General features: G+C 36.2%; 1 protein-coding gene across 2 annotated transcripts; it reads right to left on the reverse strand.

Annotated features, from left to right (window-relative positions):
* Positions 1-625: 625 nt before the first annotated feature.
* On the reverse strand, positions 626-20,382 carry slc29a3 (solute carrier family 29 member 3). Of its 2 annotated transcripts, XM_084392134.1 has the most exons (8): positions 20,232-20,382; positions 18,440-18,571; positions 18,304-18,339; positions 16,399-16,798; positions 11,332-11,414; positions 9,430-9,656; positions 6,360-6,522; positions 626-1,475 (listed from the first exon to the last, which is right to left on the reverse strand). In XM_084392134.1, the coding sequence occupies exons 4-8, from the start codon at positions 16,723-16,725 to the stop codon at positions 851-853; spliced, it is 1,425 nt and encodes a 474-aa protein (XP_084248260.1). In that variant the 5' UTR covers positions 16,726-16,798; positions 18,304-18,339; positions 18,440-18,571; positions 20,232-20,382; the 3' UTR covers positions 626-850. The 2 variants fall into 2 exon arrangements, with proteins under 2 accessions (XP_084248260.1, XP_084248259.1); XM_084392133.1 differs by lacking the exon at positions 18,304-18,339.
* Between the last annotated feature and the right edge of the window lie 370 nt (positions 20,383-20,752).

Genomic DNA, 20,752 nt, shown 5'->3' on the forward strand with positions numbered 1-20,752 from the left:
GTCATATAATTATGGATAGGGTCACAGGTTTAAGATCACACCATTGAAGATCACAAACTTGAAGATTTTAATTGTCCAAAAGTGTAAATACACTTACTAATTCTTTATTATAAACATTTCCCTTAAAAAAATAAAATAAATAGTAATCAAAACTAAGAAATAATCAAAAAATGTATTTGACAAAATATATTTAAATCTATAAAATATATTTGAGCTGCTTCTTTGTCCAGATTCCAGCTCTGCACACTCCAGGTTTCTTACACCCAACTTAATGAAGTGCATCCTGGGAAGCTTTTTTTAATTGGCTGCTTTTCCTTCCTCTGCTTCAACTCTTAAAAAAAGGTCTAAATTCATGTGTATAATTTATATTTGCCAACAAAATTAATTTTAAGCATTCTAGCATAATCTGTCAGGTCAAAAGTCTAAGAGACAATTGTATAGCTGAGGTTTATATTTTTGCATTTATAATATGTTATATGCAATTTTTTTGCATTGAACATTAAAAATGTACTATCACTAAAACCTTTAAACCCTTAAAGCACACTAAAACCCTAGTTTATGTCTTAAACCTTCTAGTTTATGTCTGTGTATTATGGCAGGAAAATAATACACAATGCTTCTTTTTATACAAATATTTTATTATAAAAGGTCCTGAACATGACCACAAATATTCTATTAAAAGATGACAATGAAAATTTAAAAATGTCAAAATGTCAATGTCATTAGGACCATTAAAATGAATAAAAACCTGTAACAAAAAAATATGAGAGAAAAATGGTGTGCTGTAGTGTAAATGATCAGTCTTGTGACAATCCTTTTAAAAGTCTGAAGGGCAGCCTGTCATAGACACTCAGATACAGTGAACGAGCGCCACAGAGACGGCTGAACCCACAGCTAGCCCTAGCGTGAGGAAGAAGGACATGATGACCCCTGCAGGTTCAGCCAGCTCCCGCGGCACGACTTTGGGCCCGTAGATCATGGGCAGTGTGCCCAGGTACCCGTTAGAAATCCCCAGCAGACAGATGAAGACCACGGGGAAGAGGTCATGTGCAAAAAATACATTGTGCAGGTGATACCGCGGCTGATAGTTGCAGAACATGAACAGAGGAACTAAGACGGTTCTGGAGATGACCAGCAATGGCAGCACGCGACTGGTCGGACCCGGCACTTGCAACCAAGCCGTGACCTGGCGGCCACAGAAGTCTGCAACATTGTACAGTAAAAAACTAGTCAGAGGCACAAAGTATGTGGTAGTCAAAGGGTTTCCAGAGTCTTTATTCATTGACTGGATTCCCGAGGAGACGGCGGGGAAAATCATGATGGAGATGAAAAAAACGTAGAAGACGCAGGCGCCCAGCACCCAGGTCTTCTTCAGGATGGGTCTGAGGGGGGGCACGGATACATCTGACGAGCCTGAGCTGCTGGTGTGGCTATTAGACTCACTAAAAGGGGCAGCAGCCAGGTCCATGTAATATCTGAAAGACAGATTGACACCTGGTATTATGGTCAATGAAAATGAAAAAAAGAAAAGAAAATGAAAACTGCAATTCATACAGACAATGACTGTGATGAATACCATAGGCGTAATTCTATGGGGGGACAGGGGGACACGTCCCCCCCAATATTCAAAGAAGGACAATTTGTCCCCCCCAATATTTGATCATACTGTATGATTATGCGGGCAATATCGATGTGATTGCAAATACGTCTTTCTTTCCAGCTCCGAAAATATAAAATCCCGGCCGGTCCATTTCCCAAATCCATTCGACTGGCCTTACACTATACATTAACAAAACCTATTTCTCCTGAAATCCATGTCATGTTTTCCCTATACCTTTAGTAGCTCGTGCACCGTCAGTGAGTTAGGAAAAACCAAACAGAAGAAGAGTTAGGAGCGCGAAATCTGACAGAGCAGGTGACGGCGGTGTCGTCTCACATGATGAAATCTCATATGGCAGGTGACGGCGGTGTCCTCGCAGAGAAACCGAAGTACAGTTGTAAATTTATGTTTCCATTTATGGGTATTGCCAGAGTTTTTCCTGCATAGAGAATTATGAGGCGGCTGCCTCCGTCAAATTTCGTGCCGCCTCCGGCTCTCGACAAAACTCGGACAGACAGTCACATGGTCAGATACACTTTCCCCACCGTGATGGTTCTGTTGCGGTTATAAAAATATTTAAAATAATCTAATTTAATACAGTTATAATTTTTCAATGTAAATTATTTAATTTGATTGGTAACAGCCTAGTGTCTTATTATTTTAATTGGATATATTTATCAAATTTAAGAATTTGAAATGAAAGATGGAGCATACAGTTAATAAAATTAGGGGGGAAAATGCCCTTTATAAAGGTACAAAAAACTATTCTGAGTGTTTTCAAACAGTGATGTAATGAAAAATGGACAATTTTAAGTTTGAAGGGAGTAAAGCCTCTGTTTAGGCTATTAAGGAAATATAATTTTGCCAAAAGAAGAACTTTTATTTTAAATAAATGTTCATTTTAAATCAGCATGTCAGTGTGATATGTTACCATATTATCATGCTTAACACTAAGAATTTGAATAATTGTAATGTGATGATCAGATGCAGATATCTAAATCAGAGAATATCATAGGTTCGGGCGGTTTGCGGGTGGATTATTTATTTTTAACAGTGGATTCGGGTGACTCAAAGTGCACCAGATTAATGAATTTACCTTTAAAATGTACAAAATTTTCTTCCGGGGGAGCATGCCCCCGGACCCCCCTAGAGGTACCAAGTACACAGCTGTCCCCCCCAATGTGTGATTGACAATTTCGCCCTTGATTAATACGTTTTCCAATTCTGCGTTAAAATTGTGTTGTGGGTCTTAAAGTCAAAAATGTTTAGGTGGTGTAACTGTCTGGGTACTGAAATAAATGGTTTCATTGATTATTATATATTATTGTTATATAATAATATATAATGGACTAATAATATATAATAGACAGATTTTTCGTCAAATCTTTTATCATTTCTATGAAATACTATACATTTCTATTGTAACAGCTAGCTGTGTTCGTTTCTGTTCAAAAATTCTTATTTTTAATGCTATTTCTGTTCCATTGCTTCTGTTGTTTTCCTTTGTTTATTTCCGGTTTCCTTGGTGTCTAAGTATGTTTTCACCGGTTTCTATAGTTACAAATTATTTTCTTCACCTGTGTCAAGTTTAGTGCTTTTATTATATTGTGTTTATACTGTATATTTCTTCAGTTTGTTGTCTTTGTTTGGATACAAGATTGTTTCTTTGTGTTTCCATTTTTGGATTATTCTTTTTGCTATCATCGTCTTGTGGATAATCTTGTTTTGGTTATTTCAAAATAAAGACTGCTGCATTAAGACCCTCGCCTCTTCTACTGCTGAAACGTAACATCTATATAAATAATATCAATGATTTGAAACATTTTTTTCTTTTGTTTGAAAAGACAATGAAGTGCAACCAACACGTCGGAAGCCTTTTTGTGTTGTGATAAGAAAAACATAAAACTTAAATTAAATTAAATTAAAAATAGTAAATTATCTTAAGCAGAAAACCCCTGTAGACCCTCATGGTTGTGCGTGAAGGTCACTATGTGGACTGAGAGATCAGCTGATTTAAAAAAAAAGGTGAGGAAACACGTTGCCTCAAAATTATTAAGTAAATAAACTTCACGCGTAATTGAAAAACAATTATTTATGTGAACTTGACAATTCAACATAACTTATTTTTTTCAATTACGCATGGTTTATTTACTTAAAAAAGTGAGGAAACCTGTTGCCTTAAAATTATTAAGTTAAGTCAACTGATCACTTTTTACAGTGTGTTTAAGAATTATACTGATAAAAAAAAAGTAAGTATTTAATAATAGACTCTCAGTAACCATTTTGAGCATTTTGCCAGTGATTTGTGTGCTGTTGTTTTATTATTGCTTTATTATTTTCCAATTTTTTTCTCTCCGTTACTGTTTGGGGTCAGTAAGATTTTTTTAATGTTTTTGAAAGAAGTCTCTTCTGCTCACCAAGATTGCATTTGTTTGCTCAAAATAACAATATTGTAAAATATAAATACAACTCAAAATGGTCTATTTGAATATATTTATTGCTGTGATCAAAGCTGAATTTTCAACATCATTACTCCAGTCTTCAGTGTCACATGATTCTTCAGAAATCATTCTAATATGCTGATTTGCTGCTCAAGAAACATTTCTTATCATTATTGAAAAACAGTTTCGTGGAAACCATGAAATTTGGGATTCTTTGATGAATATAAAGTCTGAAAGAACAACATTTATATGAAATAGAAATCTTATGTAACATAATAAATATCGGTAGCTCTTTATTTTACAGTCCTGTTCCCCATGTACATACTATGTATGTATTATAGTAATTACAATAATTGGGTAATAACTGTACTAACCCTGAACCTAACCTTAACCCATGTAGTTGCCTTACATTACCCAGTACTTTCTTAGGTAAGTACACTGTAAGTAAACATACTGTAAAATAAAGTGCAACCTAAATGTCTTTACTGTTGCTTTTGATACATTTACCGGTAATGCATCCATGCTGAATAAAAGTAACATTTTCTCCTTTTTTAATGTCTTACTGACCCCAACATTTTGAACAGTAGTGTCTTCTAACCAAAAAGAAAAAGATAACAATGTTATGTGCCATGAAAATAGTGCTGACCAAAAGAATAGACAACATTAAAATTATCTTCTTAAAAGTAAGGATTTACAAGCAATGATTTAGACAAAACAGAAGTGATTCTCTTGCATCATTATTTAAATAATTTCTTGTGATTTAAACAAGTAATAATTAAATGATTTAGCGATACTGTCTTATATGTATGGAAGCTTGTTTCCGTTGACCTTATTTCTCAGAATTGCGAGATATAAAGTCAGAATTGCGTGAAATAAAGTCGCAATTGCGTGTTATAAAGTCAGAATTGCATGAAATAAAGTCAGAATTGCGTGTTATAAAGTCAGAATTGCGAGATATAAAGTCAGAATTGCGTGTTATAAAGTCAGAATTCTGTTTATATCTCGCAATTCTGACATCTTTTCTCAGAATTGTGAGATATAAAGTCAGAATTATGAGATATAAAGTCCAATTCTAAGGAAAAAAAGACGGACTTTATTTTTTTTTACCTCAGAATAGTTTATATCTCACCATTCTGACTTTATAACACGCAATTGCGACTTTATATCGTGCAATTCTGACTTTATATCTCCCAATTGCGACTTTATTTCTCAGAATTGCGACTTTATTTCTCACAATTCTGAGAAAAAAGTCACAATTCTGACTTGATATATCACAATTGTGTGAAAAAAAAAGTCTGAATTGTGGGATAAAAAGTCGCAATAATTATTATTTATTTATTATTCATTGGCGGAAACAAGCTTCCATATATATGTGATATAATCGCATCATGTAAATTCAGCACTCTAGTGCCACTTAATGGTATCTCGGAGTACTGCATTTACACCAATAGTTTTAACCCCAAAATATCATCATCATTTACCCTTATATTGTTCTAAAATCTTCTTTGCTTTCTTTCTTCTTTGGAACAAAGGAGATATTTAGCAGAATCTCCAAGATGCTCTTTTCCATACGATGAAAGTAAATGTTTGAATCTGAATGAGATTTGAGAGCTGTTCTTCAAACAATTCCATCATATGGTTTCAGAAGATTTAGAATATAATTCACAAATCATATGAACTTTAATTATACTTTCATGGTTCTTTTACTGCATTGTTGTGGTTTGATGAGTCTGTCTCCTTTCAGTGACATTGTAGAGAGATTCTGCTAAACTTCTCTTTTTGTGTCTGGCTGACCGACAGATTTGATAATCAGCTCAGCAGAAATGAGGCTGAAATGAGTTTCGTAGATGTAGGATTTAAAAAAATAATAAAAATCCCTAACCCAAGTGTATAACAATAGTATATTGGCACATCGTCAACTCCTGATCAGTTGAGATCAGGAGTTGAAGATGTGCCGATATACTATTGTCACAATACACACACGTGACTAGTGTCACGAAACTGTGGTGTCACGAAACCGCTGATGAAACTCAAGGATCCACTACCAGCAGCACAGTTCCTCTTTCTGCTCCCTTTCAACAGGGACACTGTGAATATCATGTGGTGAGGGTTTACGGCAGATACTCATGAGACAAATGAAAGAAAACTATGTTCCTTTTGTATTCGTAGGGTCAAATGTTTAGTGTAGTGAAATGTTCATAATGGTTATCAAGTGTTGGGTGGTATGACGACATATACAGTGCAACGATGGAAATGCGTAAGCTGGTCTGTTCATACCTGAAATGTGTTTGTGCTACATGTTATGGAGACTCACTCACCTCGAGTAAGGCAGTATGGGCAGCAGCAGGTACATGATGATACAGATAACAGTGAAGACGTCAGCTGTGATGAAGTACACCAGTGCACTGTCGGTCACGTCACTTGAGGCAGCCAGATCTACTATCGACGCCAATGCACTCAAAGTGCCGCCCATGGCCTGACCTGAAGTCAAAAGATGCAAGATTAAGCCTGGTTTGTACTCGCCACGTCCTGAAGTTCGCTTGGTTGCATGTAACAAAAAAAATGATGTCATCACAGTGCTGGCAGACATGCATGTTGACTTTGCTAGATCCTATTTCGCACATCGGTGTGCATCCCTTTTTTTTGCAACTTGAGCGAGCATGTTGTGGAAAGAAAGATGTGGAAAGAACATGTGATGTGGGAAGTTATTCAGTTAAAGATTACCTGGGAAAATTAATTAAAAAAAATAAAATGATGTGCATGGGTAAATTAGAATTGATGCATATTAATAAAAAAAATTATATTCGAAAAAATTATTGTTTCATATTTCCAGATAAATAGCCACAAATAAATGTAAAGAGATTCACAAATATTAAACAAATTCACAAACAATTAGAATGAGATCCACAAATATATACAAAAGTTTTTTTACAAAAGTGTATTAAATTCACAAATAAATGAAATGGGTGAACCACATGTTTAAAACTAGCTGGTACAACTCCATTCGCTAGAGAATTGTTAATAATAGCTGTTACAGCTGGGCTCAAGGTTTCAAACACTTCCTTGAAAACACGAGTTGGCATGACATCAGACTCACAGCTGGAACATTTAGCCTTGGAAACAATATCAGCTAGTTGACAACTGGATAGCGTTAACAAGTTAGCGAACCAGTTGGTGCGCAAATCAAAGGGGGATCATATGTTACTGGCTTAGAGGGATACTCCACTTTTTTTGGAAATAGGCTCATTTTACAACTCCCCCAGAGTTAAACAGTTGAGTTTTACCGTTTTCGAATCCATTCAGCCGATCTCCGGGTCTGGCGGTACCACTTTTAGCATAGCTTAGCATAGATCATTGAATCGGACAAGACCATTAGCATCTCTCTCAAAAAAATTACCAAAGAGTTTCGATATTTTTCCTATTTAAAACTTGACTCTTCTGTAGTTACATCGTGTACTAAGACCGACGGAAAATGTAAAGTTGCGATTTTCTAGGCTGATATGGCTAGGAACTATACTCTCATTCCTGCGTAATAATCAAGAAACTTTGCTGCCGTACCATGAGTGCAGCAGGCGTAATGATATGACACAATGAACAAAACATGTAAGAATCCTAATGTGTTTTTGTCGAGGGGTCTAAGGTGACGCCAACTTCCAGGCTGGCCTACAAAAATGTGTCATCACCACAGCACTTTATTACTGAGACCATGAGAAAATAATGTTGTTCCCTGAACACAAGATCGCATGGCCACAACATAAGGATGTTGTTACCTTGACGAAATGATCTTGGGCCGCCTATGACTTATTATCACGTTCCCACGAGTTAAAATGTTTTGGCCACAATAAAACTAATTGAACCTAACACATACCTTCCCAGTAACAGTAATAGCGTGTTTGGTTACTGACTCTGTTCCCCCTCTGATTGTTAAATAAAACATGATTGGTTGGAGCGAGAGCGTGCTATGATTGGTCAGTGGTTGTTATCTGATTGGCTAAAGTAGACAGTGGGTCGAGTCTACCTATTTGTGGGCGTCTTGACGCTAGAAATGTTTCAAAATCCACAAATTCGTGTAGCAGAGAATTCATAATTCGTGTTATGCGGTCCACAAAAAAACAGCAGGCAAAGTTGTATTTGTGACATGAACACATATTTGTGGATACTTTTTTTATTTGTGACTCAAAATCTATTTATCTGGAAATATGCAACAATTCTAACCCCATACATTTTTTGACATATACACAAAAACTAGATTGAAGTTTGAGGATTGTTCTGCCAGACTACTACTTCTCACAGCTACTTTCAGTTTCTTTAAATACTTTTTTTCTCCAAACCTCACCCTATAATTTCAGCAAACAGTACAATGGCAAGAGCACTGACAATAAGGCTGTGTCCATCAAATCATTTTTTAGCCAGCTGAAAACGCCTAGCTGTGGGTGCAGTTTTCCAGTTGAGATGCATTGATTGGCATGAAATGGAATATCCACGGCAGTGTTACTAGTATTTAATTTTGCAAATAGTTTGTTTCAGAATATAAAAATGTTGGCAACTTGGCACAATGTAAAGTGCTTGCTCTGGCCCTTGTTTTAAATGATCTTGTTCCGTAGTTGTACTTCTTGTTGTCGTCTCTTACCGTTGTACAAGAAGGACGCGACGGTGGTCAATTTCTGTACCTCCGTTGACAGCTACGCAACTACCACTTTGACGCTTCAAAAAGTTAATTAAGAGATTGTAAAACTAATCCATAATGAATAGAGCAGTTTAGTCCAAATGTTCTGAAGAAATCCGATTGATTTATATGATGAACAGATTTAATTTAGGCTTTTATTCCCATTTAACATTAATCAGCAAAAAAATTAAATAGAACTGATGTGTGAGTGGATCAATGTTTATATGTGAATAAAAGCCAAAACTCAATCTGTTCATCATATAAAGCGATTGTGTCTCTTCATAAAATAAACCGCTCAATTCATATGGATTCGTTTTACGATCTCTTTATTAACTTTTTAAAGTGTCAAAGTGGTAGTTGCGTAGCTGTCAATGGAAGGAAAGAAAGCTCTCAGATTTCATTAAAAAGATCTTCATTTGTGTTCCGAAGATGAACGTTGAAAGTCGTATGGGTTTGGATTGGAGCGACATGAGGTTGAGTAAGTGACAGAATTTTTGCCCCATTTTTGGGTGAACTAACCCTTTAAATATGTGGCACTCCCATTAAAACCAATTGAAAAAATACTTTAACCTTAGGAAAAAACACTCTGGTGGACAAACGGCCTAAATGACTGAGGTGTGCGTGAGATAAGCGGAAAGTCAAGCTAAAAGTATTGTAACAATGTGCTGGTGGCATATGGGAGATTTTTTATTCAGTCAACTCAGAAGGAAGTTCAGCTGTACCTGATATGATAGCTTGAGATATCCTCATGGGAAAATGGCCACTGATACCGAACACACTGCCAGAGAAGATGTTGGACGCCCCACTGACCAGCGCCACACTGGCCAGTGTACCCCCAAAAAACTGCATCCTACAGCCAGACATGTCCACTTTCACCAGCACTGTGGTCACCACAAACACAACCAAGATCACCAGGAGAGAGAACAGTATCCGGACCCGAGAGGACAACCTGAAAGAAATACACAAACATAAAATAGATACTTTTGCTAAAACGCTACAGAAAACGAGAATGCAGCAAATACAATTATTTGTATCTGTTATACAGGTGACTTCCGACCGTTTAAGTTGACGCATGGCACCTTTAGATTTTTTTTTTTTCATACATTTATCATTATTAATCAGCATATTAAGAGCATTTCATAATAAACAATGTTATAATTTGGAAAATAATTTAAAGATGGCAAGGAATGACAAAAAAACTTTGAAATTACTAGTTAACTTTGTTTTGTCCTCATGATGAGAGTTTTGATTATTAGATTATGTACAATGTTTGTTTTTAGTAGTTTATTACTTTGTGCAAAATATGAAAATGGTCCATACTTTTCTTAATGAAAATGTCTAAATGAAAAAAAACAACAACATCTGATCTAACCTTTTTATATCCATATCCAGTTGGGAGAAATATGTACTTTTTTGTGGTAAATATAGATACAAATTCTTAGACATCACACCTTTGGCTCTTGGCCTCGGGGCCCAAGAATCTCATCTTTGATGATTATTTTGAGCATTTAGGATGTTTTCTTTTACAAAGTACAACGACTGCCCTGATGGAAATGTATAACTGTTCCAAAAAAGTATTGTCTGCACCTCCGCTGGGAAGCAAATATAGAGACCAGACCTCTTGAAACTTTAATTAATACCCCTGATCTAGAGATGTGTTTTGGTTTTTCTTGGTTTTTGGTTATATATATATATATATATATATATATATATATATATATATATTTTTTTTTTTTTTTATTGGCACCATACTGCCATCAGCCACCCTGCTGTCTAGATACTATTATCAATACTGGTTACTGCTAGTTAAACCTCGCCAATACTGGTGCACCAATTAGGAAATTTGAGGCAGATGGTATATTCAAAGATCAGTGCACTCCTACTTGCCAATTATTATTTTATTTTTTTACAGCAATTTCTTGCAGTGTAGGCTTACTGAAATGCTGCTTATGCTCCTTCAGTAGTTTGCAGAAAGTCAAGGAATGTTCTAAAGTCAATTTAGCCCCTCGACATCAATGCCGAGGGCCAACATTATTATTATTATTATTATTATTTTTACTTTTTTTGGCAATCCAGTTTGTATGATCCTATCACTCATCCCAGTTCAGTTAGTCTTCATGCAAAACAGCAGTGTGCTCATCAAGCATGATGTTTCTCCTTTACTTGCACAAAGATCTCATTTGCAACTTGTATACTGACTCTTTAAAATTAGAGCCCAATGTTCCTAAAAAGAAAAAAAAAAACACAAAAAAGGGAATCCTGGAGATGAACATGTGATGTTGGAAAACAGACACAGTGAATCTTTATTCTCTAAGAGTACAGGAATTGGCAACAGTTACAAAGATACCACAGTACACTTGAACAGGACACTGTGTGTATTAACTGATTTAATTTAGGCTGAGACAGATGCTTTGTTTGTGCTGCACAAGAAGTTGCAACCTTTTGCGCCTGTTTTGGAAAACATTTTAGTTCTTTATGGGAAGACAAACAAATGCTACTTTTCAACCGCTGTAGAATCTGAACTGCAAATCTCAAAGTCCCTCCTTGATTTATAGGCATTTGGAATCATAAAGCACATGCTCTGGCTGGATAATACAGAAAGTGTGCAGATGTGTTTGTTTTACCTGTTGACCAGGAGGTAGTTGAGGATGAGACATAGCACTGATGGAATTGTGGAAGCGATGGAGATGTAACTCTCAAAGTAATCCTGGACACCAGACACACAAAAAAACATCAGTCAACTCACGTTACTCAAAATCAATACATGTATCAGTGGTGTATGTAAGGGACAATGTCAGTAATTTTTCCTAAATAACACTTCTTTTATGGCTATTACTAACCCAATCAATAAATGGGCATGAAATATTATTATTATGGAAACTAGCACAGCTACATAGGGCAATGGTTACTTAGGACAACAGTCAATTACACAGTTAGCTTAAAGGGATACTCCACTTTTTTTGGAAATAGGCTCATTTTACAACTCCCCCAGAGTTAAACAGTTGAGTTTTACCGTTTTCGAATTAATTATTTGACATGGGATTATTACCTTATAATAGTGATTCTGTGTTTATATGCCCAGTATCAGATTTGTAAATAGATAACCCACATTTTCTGTTTCCAAATATTTTTGAGAAACCTTGTGTACAATAAAGGTTAATTTCAGCAATTTTATCGGTTTTTATTCGCAATCATTAATAGTATTATATAATTTATTGACATGTATTGGTCACCCAGGTCTCTAGATATCATCCACTGAAAAACGTTTTCCAAATTACAGACAGAAAAATATAGCAAAAATAAATGTTTATAGTTAAGACGCCATAGGTATGCCCCGTTGTGTTGTTTTCAGTGTGTTTTGGTTCTGTCCTGTGACCTAGTTTTCCTCAGTAATTTAGATTACTGTTGGAAATGTCAGAAGCGAAGACCAGGAGACTTGTTTGTATCTTCAGCAGGATTTTTCATCGAGTAGCTGCGGTCATCAAGCCTGAGGAGCTGTACATTGTATTGTATGGGCTTTATAAGTGGGCAGTGCTTAAAGATGTTGACCTTACACAGCCTTAGAAGTGACCACTAAAACAAAAGTATCTAAAAGACAATACAGGCAATTACCCCCGACTGTGAAGAAAATAGCACCCCAAATGGTATAAACAGTAGCTGGTCACGAGAACTAAGACTATGTAAATATTCACACATAGTGTGACTCTCAGTAGGAAGATCAAAGACTGACAAACCCCCCTCACTGGAAATTGATGCCATCATGTTCACCTTGAATGCCCAATACAGTGTAGTTCCCCTTAGTTTTTCATGTGATGTCATGATGTGATGATTCTTAACTTTGTAATCCCAAATTACCTATTACTATCTGTTGTTGTCGTCATGATGCATGTGAATCTTAGAGCTCGTGCAAACATATCCACATCGCTATGATCAGATGCTTCCTTAACTGCTGCTTTCTTACCGTTGTGTGTGCAGCACATATTTAAATATTCATCTAAACGTCTCTCTCAGCAGCGTAAAAGGCGCATATCGTTGCAAAGGTATTTCCAACTTCTTACTTCTAAGCAAAGAACAATAAACTTTGCAATGAGTATATCAGGGCCTTGAATCACGTTCAGTCTCTTGTATGTTACGTGTGCACGGGTATGAGCACGAGCATTAAGTTGCTGGCTGCAGTTCACTTAACCGCCACCGGTGTCGCTAATAACAAGGGTTTCTGAATTCTGAATTCTGCATATAGCCCCTTTAAAGCTAAGCAATAAATATGTCAGTCATCCTTAGTGATGCATCTTATAATTCCTTGAGAAATATGCCACATGCTCAAAAAGGCAAAGCTCATGTGCTCCTGATGACTGGCATGCACAAACACAAGTGGAAGAGTCTCATAAAATGACACACTATAATTTTTACCATTTCCTGCCCAGTCAGATAAAGCAGAAGTGAGAGTGACAAACAGGGAAGAAAAAATAAATAAATAATCAAATCATACTTTTGAATTTGCAACTTATGCGTTTAATCTCTTCAGAAAAAGCGACCAGATTTCTGTTTATGGCAACTTAACCAAGAATGCTTAACTTAGATTAAAAGTTAATGATCCAAATACTAGAACTGATGTAAAAACCTGATGGTTTTTCTTCGTGTATAAAATCATGTGATCTGCCTTTGACACCCCAGCAAATAAGAGAGAAATACAAACATAAAAGCTATAAAAGCCTGCTAATTCAATATATTTAGAAACAAACATGAAAATGCAGCCAGTGGGCGTAATTAGATCAATTGCAGTCTAGAAGGAATGACAACAGTAGACTAAGGGGCCATTCACACAGAATGCCTTTTTGCTTTGAAAAACATGAGACGGGCAGTGGTGCATTTTTGAACACGTGTGATGCACAAGACGCTGCAAAAAACGTGAGCACAATGGTGCATCTAGTGTGTGTTTACATAGAAAAGTAGCGTAGTGTAAAAAACACGTTCTGTCACGTGTAAACCACCCTTAACACTATAAATCACACACTAATGCAACTTATGTCCCCATCTAAAGGGGACATGTTCTACCCATTATTACTTTATTTTACCTTCAGTGACCCTAGAAAACAAAAAGAGGTCCTGTGTTTCTGCATATGAAAAGAGCAGTTCTGTCAAATATCACAAGACCTTGAGAATGCTGGGGTGAGCAGAAAGCACAGAAATGTCGTGATTCCTTTAAATAGTTCTTCAGTGTTGTAGCAAGTAGGTGACAAACACTTTATCTGTCATCTGACACGCTTTAGCAACATCTGGCACATGTCTGTGCAATGTACTACATATACTATGTAAAACCTACTATTCTTCAAATCCGCACTGTAATTTTTTGCGGTAATTTTACAGAAAAAATAAATAAAACCTTTAAATTGCCACAGTAAAATCCTGTCCGTTGGTTTACTGTAAGTTCTGTCATGACAACTCTCGGAGTGTTTGGCTTGGTAATGGATATGACAATGTTAATATATTTGGTCTTGGTGGAATAGATCTGCTACGATGCTTCTTCTGCAGAGCAAGAACAGGACTCGCTACTGACAATACATACATGACACGCTGCAGAGAGCAATAAAGACATGCCGCTGCTGTACAATATAGCGTACATGAATTAGCCGTAGCAAATCTATACAGGTGGAGCTGGGGAAGATGGAGGGTTTCTGAAAGCACACTGCACTACTAAGTCAAATGCTAACCAAGTATTTGAAGGCTGAGCACACAAGCTTATCGGCTACTGATACAACAGGAACCAATCAGCTCTGCCCAACAGAGAATGATGTGATTGCAAGCATGTTGAGACCTATTAGCCTGCGCCAGCTAGAGTTTCATTACACAACTTTTTGTAAACGACTTAAAGGGGTCATATAATGCCATTTTTGTACTAGCTAATACAAGCTAATATGATTCTTTAGGGTCTAAATTAAAAGTTTGTAATATACTTTAATTAAAAATTCTCATTAGTATTGTAAGAAAACACTCATTTACCTGGTCAAAAACAGCTATGTTTTCAGCACGCCGTTTAAGTGCATGTGTCTTTAAATGATAATGAGCTTTGCTCACGCCGCCCCTCTGCAACAACACACGTGGAGTGTTGCCTTGACAACAGTTGAGGGTAACCTTATATTTTGAAGAATGGCAGCGGGAGTCTTTGAGGACACTGTGCAACCGTATCAATTTGAACCGGAGTTGGAAAACAGGACGTTTCTGAATGGTTGGTTAACGTAACGTCACTATGATCTATCTTTGTGTGTACTGGCAGGGTAGAGTAGTGAGATACGAACGCTATGAGTGTTTACTGATGTATACGTTAGTTCATTGACAGATTGATGTTACAGCTAATGGTCATGAAAAACTTTTTTCCGGTAAATGTAGGCTTGTCCGTGATGCGCAACGTTATCTATGCAGTGTTAGGTACAACTGTCAGGGCTGAAGCACTAACATTTTACAGATCTGTTTAAAAAATAACCAGTCTGTGAGACTATGACAGTCATTAGGCACATAAACAACACATACTCAGACAGGAGCTAATACCTTTTTTAATGTTCTCGTTTATAAAGCAGTCTGGTGAAATGATTCGCGCAAACATGAAAACATTGCTGTTGATCATGGGGAATATTCCTTTCGAAAACAAAACTCAGCCACTGCGTCTTCAGCGGTTCGGATTTAGGAACATGAAAAGTATCTGCTGTGTTCCTTATTGCATCCAAGAACAGAACACCACAATCGCTTAGACGCCATTCTGCTCCAGCGTATCAACAATGACCGCGCGGACTATGATTGACAGCTCGCTCACGAGCGAGGGCGGGTCTGTGTTGAAACGCTGCTGTCAATCAACAATCGTGGGAGGGGCGTCGATTTTGTGACGTCACAAAATCGAACGGCTTGATTTGAGAGAGGGGAAAACATATAAGATTATGGATTTTTATCATTTTATGATGGTTGTGTACAGGCACTGCCAACACACATTTCAGTACAATCAACTTGTAAAAGTGCATGTACCATTATATGACACCTTTAACATCATATTATATTTTAATTATATTGTAAAATACTGTCAAATGTATATTTTTTGTATGCAAAAACTATGAATTACAATATAATTTAAAGCAAAACAGTAAAATAAACTCACAATTGTGAGAAAAAAGTCAGAAATGAGAGATATAAACTCACAATTCTGACCTTTTTCCTCGCAATTACAAGTTTCTGAATTGTCAGATTTTTCACAAAATAAATACATTATTTGATGTACATTTTATGTTATTTAGTTAATGTTAATTGCTTAATTTTAGTGTCATATGTGTTACCCTGATGGTGTTTTGTCTTTGTGTTTATGACCATGTCGTGTGCACCATGTTTTATGGAAAGGCCACTTATGATGAACTGAGTTTTACCACCTGTATTATTGTGGTGCTTATCATTACATTTTTAGGTAAAAAGCAATTTTTGGTACTTTAAGTAGATTAGTTTATAATTAACATTATATTGCTTAATATACAATTATAAGTTGTAAAATATTCAAATATACACACAATAAAATACTGTCATCATATTTTTCATGGTGAATTTCTGGCAACCACAGCTGCCCGTTTCTTTTCTTTTCTTTTTTACAATGTGCAAATAGATAAAATCATGTAAATTATAAACAAAAGATTTATTTAATTTTTTAACACACTTACGCTGAGGTAATTGTGAGGTTCCTCCTGACCAGCAGGGCTGGAGTTGTTGCTGAGCTTGTACAGCCAGTACTGTTTGGCTGTGATGAAGACATTCCAGGGCAGCAGAGAGCCGATGCCCATCAGGAAGAAGATGATGTACACTAGATTGTAGGAGTCCTCCGGGCAGCGACGGGTCGCCAGGGGTCCCGCTGGCTGCTGTCGGGACAGCAATGGGGAAGTGTCGCCCCCCGCCGCCTCACCTTCTGAATGCTCTTCGTCAGACATGGAGGAGATGGCAGTGGGAATGTAGGAGGAGTTCGTGCTGGCCTGAAGAGACTTACCATCCATTCTCAAAGAGAGAGGATGGAGGAAGGGAAATCCAACGGATTGTATATGTGAGGGTGACCAGGATAAACTAATGCTGGAAAAGAGAGAAAAAGGAGAAGGGTAAAAACTAGAAATTAAATTTTTTTTTTTTTAAATTACATTTTCAGAGTAAAAAAGTGAGTGGTGCCTGTCCTTGCAAAGCTTGCCAATACAATAATGGGGGTAAACCGGTGTGAATCTTACAAAAACTGTCAGGAATATGGACATTTTTTAGCCCCAAAATCAAAAGACAAAAAATGTATAAATACTATTTTGCTTATAAATCTTTTAGCAGATGCTTTTGTCCAAAGCGACTTGCAAATGAGGAAAACAATAGAAGCAACAAAAGAGCAACAATATGTAAGTCTTTTTGTCTTGGTTTCAGTCAAGATGCATTTACTAGAAATTAAGTGAGTTTTTGCTTAAAACAAGCAAAATTATCTGCCAATGGGCTAAGAGATCTTATTTTCAGATAATTTTGCTTGTTTTAAGATATTTTTGATATTTTTTTCCTCCCAGAAAACAAGACAAAGGGCCAGATTTACTAAACAGGGCAAATTATCCGGAGAAGGCAATTCCACAAAAGCGCCGATGGGAGTGGAAAGTTCAGCGCTTGATCTACTGACGACAAGCAAATTAAAGAACACAGAGGCAGCCGGATCATTTCCATAATGACCAACGCAATCCAAACAATAGCAGAGCAAATTAGCATCTGGTTTAAGACGTGCTTTTTCTGGGCATTAAATAATTGCGCAAACACCTGTAAATTGACGAGCACAACCCTTAGTAAATCACCTTGCGTGATTCATTTCAATACTTTCCTCCCATTAATTTTGCGTCTGAAAGGGAAACACCTACAAATGCTTTTCCAATAAGGGAGGCCTATTCTATTTTAAATAGAAATAGTTCTATTTAATTCTAAAAAAGAATTTTTAGATATTGGGACTGGAAACAAGACAAATACTGAGTAAGAAAAGCATCTTTGGCAGTTAGTTCTTTTTTTTTTTAAAGTAGAAAACAAAGATACAATAGAAATAGAATAGAAAGTGGTACTATTAATGAGTCAAGTGTTCTGGGCAGTGGTTAGGTGGTTTTCATTTGGACATAGAGAAACAAAGCTGCAACCGTGGGAAGCAACTAAAGCTTTTTTTGCCTCAGGCATTTTAGAATGACTAAAACAACTTTTGAGATGGTGTCCAATGAGATTTGTACGCTGGTTAGTGCAGTTATCTAATCACATGAATTTTTTTGTTGCACATTAATTGGTAAATGTGTTCTTTTGAAGTATCCACTTCAACTGAATGCATTTTTTTATTTTTTTTTATTTTTTTTAAGCACACCTTACCTGGTGTTTCCATTCAGCATATTTGCATAAGAATACATGAGCGAAAACATTGGTGCTTTGAGAAAGGCTATTCAGATCTCTAGACAAGGATCAGTTTCTCCCTTTTGGGATATTTATGCCTGTTTATCATCCACCAGGCGAAAATCATAAGTCTGATAAAAAAAAGTAAAATAAGTAACTCATGATTTAAAAAGTAATCTAATAGCATGCCTTACCTCCATAAGTCACATGATCATGCATGTCCATGTTTGCTTAAGCAACAAAGAGGAAGGAATTTCAAAAAATATAACAACCACTTCAATAAAACACAGAACCCATAAAAAACAAAGGAAAGAGTGCACCCAAACTTACCGGACCCTCAGCCCCTCTGCTGCTGTGAGATTACTGTCAGTCTGCTTTTAAAACCAGTCTGCCATTCTGGAGATGCTGGCCGCTCAGATCATGAGGGAGAAAGAAGCAAACACTCCGTCAGGACTCACAGCGCTGCAAGAGACATGAGAGAACACCTCCACCACATTACTCAAAGTACAGCATGTGAGCCAGTTACACAGAACAATCCGTCTCTATCCCAGTTCCCTCTGATGCGTCACACAAGGAATGCTGGAGTAACTGGTAATGCATTATGTGCATTTGCTCACACTAATTACAAAATTCTCACATGCTCCTCCTGTACTCCACTCAAATCACATGACACCAGACTGACATTTACCTAGAAGACTATACAAACATACTCGCTGTGTTATAAACAAATTACACTCTCTAATATACAGCTGATAATATGATATCTTCATCAATGAACAGTGCACATTTACTATTTTTTATTATAAGTTTAAATAAATATTGTGTAACATAAGTCTTCATTTAAATTTGTAAATTTTGCCTTTATTTTATTTACTAGCATTAAATTGCATTGTTGCCCATTGCTCAATCTCCCAGCTAACAGGGAACATTCTCAGAACTTACACCAAAGTTTTTTACATATTAGTTGCACTTTCGTTTAATGTTTTTTTAAATGTTACTAGCCTACTTGTTTCAGAACATTCAGAAATAACCTTTTCATAATTAATGGGAATGTTAGCAGAACATTCGTAGAACATATTTTTGTTAGCTGGGCTGCTCTGTCAAAAAAAGGCAACGGTCGGTGGCAAATATGATCACTACAGTGCAAAAGGTTTTATGCAGAGCCATTAGAAAGATAAGATGTCTTTACAAAAGGGTACAGTTGATAGTGTCCGATGGTAATATCATGGAACTAAATGATTACCATACACATGTAATATAGAGTTCACATGCTACTACAAAGAATACTTGACAATATAGACACCAAGAAAAAAATGTATTGCTTGGAAGCTGCTCATTCATTTAGTTCTAAAGTTCTCAAATATGTCTTACTGAAAAATTGACTTTGTTTTAGAGTTTTTTCCTCAAATTCATTAGAAGAAAAAGACAAACTGTTGGCATACAGTAAAAGAGTATAAAAATATAAAATCAGTGTGAAGAGGAGCTCAGATAATTTGTTCTTTGTAGAATTTGCAGCAAAATGTATCAGTTTGTTCTCTCACTCTCAATGCTGTCTGGAAAAAAAAAATAGATCATAAAGAGGGTTAAATGTAATTTTGTTCTTTCCTATAGGTGCTCCTAGGCAGCAATATTTCTGCTTATCGTGATAATGTTGTGTCGCCAGTCAGCTGGGTTTCGAGACAGCACATGTCACCCGATTCCGAAACAGTGAAGGGAAGTGTGTTTCAGTGTGACAGGAAAGACAGATTCAGCATTTTTAAAAATGTGTAGGAAAATGACATTTCAAAAAGAAAACCAGTAACGTTATAGCTAAGAAAAAAAAAAATCAAGTCAGACGAATGATATACAAAGTTGAGGCAAAGTTACTGTATAGTAATAAATGTAACGTACAGCTGTTATGAGAGAAATACAGCTGTTATGAGACAAAACAGCTGTTTTGGAGGCTATAATGACAATATTACACTTACACCAGATAAAAGTCTCGTGTTTAACCTTGTTTTGTCTAACGTTTATCGCAGTCACGTGACTTTATGACATTCCTTCACATATGAATCAATTCAAACCTGCTGAACTAGTTGAACTGTGAACTGCAACAGTTTGAATTTTCACGTAAGATACTCACCAATAGCTTGATTTGGGCTGAATTCATCTTTCTTGTACCTGGTTTCCACATATAGACAATAACAACACACTCTGAGTCGACGTGGTGCCCGTTACACAAACATAGGAGAGTTCACAACAACAACACACAGTACAATTCACTTGGTGTATATGAATAACACGACTTCAAATTAAAAGCTTCACGGCAAGTTAAAAGTCATGTTACCAAAAAAAAGAGACAACTTTATGATAATGAATTCTGTGTTCACGAAATTGCAGTCAGCAGATGATTTTATACAGAAAGAGTATACAAAATCAAGTCTCAACAGGTAGATTATTTAAATTTTAAATTTAAAGGTAAACCCATTTTCCTCTTACAACCTGAAACATCCACTAATAAAGTAAGTTAATAAATAATATGCAAGCACAGCTTCTTATCCATTTTATGCAAGGATGAGTATCTGAAAAGGAGGATGAGTAATAAATAATAATATAATATATATATATATATTTTTTTTTTTTACAGTAATACACATTATTTAA

The sequence above is a fragment of the Rutilus rutilus genome (assembly GCF_951802725.1).
Source record: "Rutilus rutilus genome assembly, chromosome: 20".
Classification (NCBI taxonomy): Eukaryota; Metazoa; Chordata; class Actinopteri; order Cypriniformes; family Leuciscidae; genus Rutilus; species Rutilus rutilus.